This window comes from Merops nubicus, unplaced genomic scaffold, assembly GCF_000691845.1.
Source record: "Merops nubicus isolate BGI_N331 unplaced genomic scaffold, ASM69184v1 Scaffold15239, whole genome shotgun sequence".
In the NCBI taxonomy this organism is placed as follows: domain Eukaryota; kingdom Metazoa; phylum Chordata; class Aves; order Coraciiformes; family Meropidae; genus Merops; species Merops nubicus.
In genome coordinates, this window is record NW_008633160.1 from 1 (window position 1) to 5,449 (window position 5,449).

General features: G+C 56.7%; 1 protein-coding gene across 1 annotated transcript; it reads right to left on the minus strand.

The window, feature by feature from the left end:
* Nucleotides 1–743: 743 nt before the first annotated feature.
* On the minus strand, nucleotides 744–4,018 carry HMOX2 (heme oxygenase (decycling) 2; the record flags this gene model as incomplete). The annotated part of the gene is made up of 3 exons (XM_008948169.1): nucleotides 3,914–4,018; nucleotides 2,365–2,482; nucleotides 744–1,263 (listed from the first exon to the last, which is right to left on the minus strand). Coding segments are annotated over exons 1-3 (721 nt in total), but the record flags the coding sequence as incomplete, so codon positions are not given.
* Between the last annotated feature and the right edge of the window lie 1,431 nt (nucleotides 4,019–5,449).

Sequence of the window (5,449 nt, forward strand, 5' to 3'; positions counted from 1 at the left end):
TCCAGCACATGCTACAGCCCCAAGCTGGTCACAGCCCCTTCCAAGAGGATCTAGTGAGTCCCAGGAGCGAGGCAGAGGCAACGTCACCCTGGTGCCACCCAGCTCCCATCCTGCCATGGGTGGGAGCAGGACACACTCCCCCCTCCCTGTGGCAGAGCCTCTCAGGACCAGTGCTTTCCATCAGCCTCCTGACAACGGAGCCAACTGCATCCCACCATGTTTCTGACCAGCTTCAACCACACTGACCTACCACAGGCACAGACTCAAGCCTCTGTCCAGCAGCTAAGGCCACATTCATCCCCCTGGGGCACGTGGCAGCTTAGTCAGGTTTCATGAAAGGCAAATACTATGGGAAGGAACAAGAGGCTATAGAGATGGTTTTGGCCACTGGACAACGTGACAGCCATGAGACAGGAGGTGGACTGTAACCAGGGTGGTGCAATATGCTCCAGCTCTTTGAGGCTGTCTCAGAGGGAGAGCTCTGCTCCCCCTGCTGCTTCAGAGCCACACAGCCCACAGGAATCCTCTGGTGAACTCATCTCAGCTCTGCCCTGATCACAGGAGGAATTCCTGCCCCACACCAGCCACGTCTCCAGAAGCTACCAAAGCTCTTCAGACCAGAATCCCTCCTCCCAAGGAGGGGCTCCAGGGATCTCAGACCCAAACCACAGCCTGGACGAGCAGCCTGACTGAATTAACCTGGGCTTGAGGGATGGTCCAGACCCAAAGGCAGCAGCACCTACACAGCCAGGGGCTGGAGGGGTTCCATACCTGCATGTTAAACCTGAAGGCTCGGTTGGCCTCTTCCACGACCCTTTCCTTGATGTTCTTGTCCAAATCTAGAGCATTCATCCTCGCTCTGTAGAGCTGCTTGAACTGCTGAGCGTTGGAAATGTTGTCAAACACGTAGAATTGGATCCCTTCCTCAGTGCTGGGCAGCTTCAGGGCCCTCTGGGCTACCTTCTTCAGCACTTGGCCACCTGAGAGGTCCCCCATGTAGCGTGTGTAAGCATGAGCCACTAGCAGCTCTGGCTCATGCTGTCCCACGTGATGGATTCTGTCCACGTATTGCTGAGTTGCTTCTGAGCACTGGATCTTCTCTTCCCAGTCTTCTCCATAGAAATATTTCAGGTCTTTGACCAAGGCCTCTCTCCGGTGAAGCTCCAGGGGGAAGTAGAGAGGAGCAAAGACTGGGTTGTCCTTGTTGCGATCCATCTCCTCCTCCAGGGCAGAGTAGGTGAAGTAAAGTGCCACGGTGGCCAGCTGTGGAGAAAGCACAGCTGAGGGGAGAGGCTGCTCCCTGGATCACACAGCACCCCCTGTGACTGCACCCCCCCGGGGGGCTCCAGGAGTGCCCCTGCAGAGCTGCAGCAGGCAGCAGTTGCAGATCAGAGGCTCTTCTCTACCTGTGCTCACAACAATGTCCCCTACAGAGCAGGAGCCAAGAATCAGCCATATTGCCAGCTGTGTGCTCGGGGCCTCCTGCCACCTTGAGAGCAAGGCACAGGGACTTAGAACCACAGAATTGTTTGGGTTGGAAGAGACCTTTAAGAGCATTGAGTTCAACCCTTCCCCCAGCACTGCCAGGTCCCCACTGCCCCGTGTCCCTCACACCACATCTCCAGGGCTTGGAAACCCCTCCAGGGGTGGGGACTCCACCACTGCCCTGGGCAGCCTGGCACAGCCCTGGGCAACCCTCCAGGGCAAGAAATTGTTCCTCAGGGACAACTGAAACCTCCCCTGGGGCAGCTTGAGGCCGTTTCCTCTTGTCCTGTCCCTTGTTCCTTGGGAGAAGAGCCCGACCCCCCCCTGGCTCCAGGCTCCTGTCAGGAGCTGTGCAGAGCCAGAAGGTCTCCCCTGAGCCTCCTTTGCTCCAGGCTAACTTCCACCAAAAGGGACATGCAGCACCAACAGCCTCGTGCCATGGGACACTACTGGATATGCCAAGACCTCCTGGATCAGACAGTGCTGCTCAGATCCAAAACAGAACAGAAAGCAATCTGACCTGAAGTCTGTGGGAAACAGCCTAGTCTTCACAGGATGGATTAGTGCTGTAATCCCACCAGGATTTCACTCCTGAACAGCTCACATCACCAGGATCTGTGCTGCAGCTGCACCTGCACCTGGTGGCCACCAGATCTGTGGCCAGAAGCCCAGCACTTCCACCTCAGCAAACCTGTGCTGGGCCACCACGTCCCTCATCCCCTGGGCCCAGCTGGAGGGTACAGCAGGCAGGAGGCCCAGGCAAGTGTCCTCCTGTAGTTCTGGCTGTGCCACCTAGGACCTGGGTTCCTCCTCACCCCCTACACACCGAGGTTCTGCCTCAGTCTGTTGCAGTCCCTGGCTATGTCAAAGAGCACTCACCTTGAAGAGCTCCTTCTTGATCCGTCCCTTCAGGAAGTCTTTGACGAACTGGGTGTTCTCTGCACGGTCGTGAGAGTCCTTGGTCCCCTCCTTCAGCAGCTCTGAGAGGTCACTGGGGCTGCAGGAAAACAGGGAGAGCTCCTCTCACCACCCAGCTTCCACACCAGGGACACAGTCCCTGCTGGGCTTGGGGCGATTCCCCCAGCCCCTGCCACCTCGGGCTCAGTTTGGTGAAGGTACCAGGTGGGATCACCAGCAGGAGGAAGCAGCAGGGTGGCAGCAGCCAGAGGTTCCCCCACACATGTGGGCTTGCCATGCTGGGAGGGCTGGGGCTTCCCAGGGGCTCAGACCCACGGTGCTGGAGCAGTCACCAAGGATTCTCTGATCCCTGCACCATTACTTCTACTTCTCACCCACACGAGCCCAAACTATACTCCAAAAGGAGGCCTTGAGCATATGGAGAGCAACTATGGGGGCAGGCTACAGGGCACAGGAGCCTTGGTGGTGTCCTCAGTCACTCCAGAGAAGGAGAAAGGCTCAGGTAAGAGCAGAGGCACACACAGGCAGCACCCTCGCCTCGCTGACTTGGATGTCAACTGCAGGAGAGGAGATGAGAGCCAAATGGAAAAAAAAACATCCTTAAAATGTTTGTGTCTCCTGGATCACACTGGTTTTGCAGGTTTCTGCAAGTCATCTTTCTAAACAAATCTGATTTAACCATTGATTTACAGCCATTGCACCTACCTGGAGTTTGGTACAGAGTTATCAACAGCTACACTCAAAATTATGCCAAAGTTAAGTGCACCTTAACAGTTTTATGACTCATTTTCTCCAGACAGCACGTTTGGGTTGGCTGTAAGAGAGACTTTGAACACTCCAGACCCGCTGCGTGGCTGAACGCTGCAGCTGATGGGCCAGGCAAGGCCTGGCTGTGCCAGCAGAGCCAGGGACCAGGAACTCATCCAGCTGAGCCCACCAAGCCAAGGAGAGGGCAACCAGCCGACCTAGGTATCCTGGGAAGCACCCTAACCACCCTGCCCCTTGCCAAATCTGAAGCCTTGCCTTTTGGAGCATTTGTGAATTAGCTTTTCAAACTAACCTCTAAGAAAAGACCCTTGCCTAGAGCAGCAGCTGTTCTGCAGAGGCAAGAGAGGCAGCTTGCTGGAGCAGAGTTCACCTCCAGAGTCATCTTTCAAAACAAGAAGCTGCTGTCACATGAGCCTGCCCAGCAAGCCATGGAAAACCAGCTCACCTTGGCCAGGAAGGCACAAACAACTGCCAAATGGCCAAAGTGTTTCTCAAATGTGTGTTTGATAGTAGAGACTGAAATGAATAACTGCTTGTTGTCAGCCTTACCCAGATTGCTCCTTCCCAGCCTTCCACCCTTCCTGTCATCTGTTTGATTCAACAGATTTTACTGCACACGTTTGATTAAGCACCTACTGAGTTCCTCAGCCCTCCCCAGATGAGGAGAAAGGTCACTCCTTGAGCTGGGAGGTCTCCTGCCTTGCCCCAGGCTGTGCCTGTGCCACGTTGTGACAGGACTCACCTGACATTGTCATCTTCTGTCTCCTCGTAGCGCAGGAGTTCCCCTTCTTCTGCCCCCTCGGAGCCCTCCATGGCAGATGGCATTGCTGCTCAGCTGGAGACCAGACACCCTGAAAGGCAAAAGTGGAGAGGGGCTTAGGGGGAAGCTGCCTTCCAAAAGGGATGGGAGGAACTGCTGAGCAGTCTGGCAAGGAGCCTCAGAGCTGCCCCACCACGCAGGGTGGTGAGGAGCAGCCGCTGGCCTCTTCCCTGCACACCAGCTGCTTTCAGGGAGAAGCTTTCAGACCTGCTCAGCTCAGGCAAGGAGAAACTCAGCACTAACACCCACCTCACAACCCCCACCCCCGAGGAGGCCTGCAGCACAGCAGGCAGCCTGCCCTGGGGCTCCCACTCCAGGGTGGCTCCTGGCTGGAGATGATCAGACCTGCACTGCAGTGGTGAGCAAGCTGCTCCTGCCAGGCACCTCACCCACTGTCAGACTCTGAGCAGAGCACCTGGAAGGGAAGCACCCTTCCCTCACCCAGAAGGAATAAGCAGAACCTCCCCTGGAGAAGGCAGCAGTGAACTAGGCTGGCTAAGCTCTGAAGTCAGGCAGCTCAGAGGGGAAACAAAAGCCTTCCCTGTGACAGAGTATATGGAGAGGAACCTCCAAAGCAGGGGCACATTTCACTGCCCTGCCTCCCCTGGGCTGTGCTCCCAGAGTCAAAGCAGCTGCTCCTGCTCCCACACTCCTCTCCTGCCCAGCAGGGCTTACTCCAAACCCCAGCAGGAACCAGCTTCTTCCTCCTCTCTTGCAAAAGCTCTCCTTGGATGGAGCAGGATGCACAAGACTTGCCCAGAAGCTGGGGCAACACCCCTGTCTCATGTTAGTTGAGCCCCAAATCCAGCCACCTCATTGATAAAATGGATCTGTAATCACCCCTTGTGCCCCCCAGCTCCAGTGGGGTCCCCTCTGGCAGAGCCTCACTGCTCAGCCCGTGCCCAGGGGCTGGGAGAAGAGCAGAGAGCCCCATGAGCTCACCCAGGTCCCTGCTCACCCCAAGCACCCCAGGGACAACTGAACTGCCCCCTGGTTTTGCAGCCACTCTCGGGGCGATGGGAGCTGGACCTGCTCAGAGAGGTTTAGGGTGGGGTGATGCAGCCAGGGCAGAAGGGCAGCCCCAGGGCTCAGGGGTGAGGAAACCAGGGCCAGGTGAGCACTGACCCCTCACTGGACAGCAAGCATGATCACATGGGGCCACCAGACAGGACCTACCTTCACTCCTCCCACCACTTCAGCTCCCAGCACTGGGAAACACCCACCATGGGAAAGGAAATGAAGGCAAAGAGGGAAATCACCTCCCCAGGCTCAGCCAGGAGCCCATGACAGGCACAGGGGAACAGCCCCTTCCCCACAGCACACCAGCCTCCAGCCCATACAGATGCACCAGTTCCAACACCACCCTGGCTCCCTGCAGGCCAGGCTCTTCTCCACAAAGGCAGATTCCCAAATTAAACTAGCTGAACTGGTTCCAATTTGTGTCACACTTCCAGAACG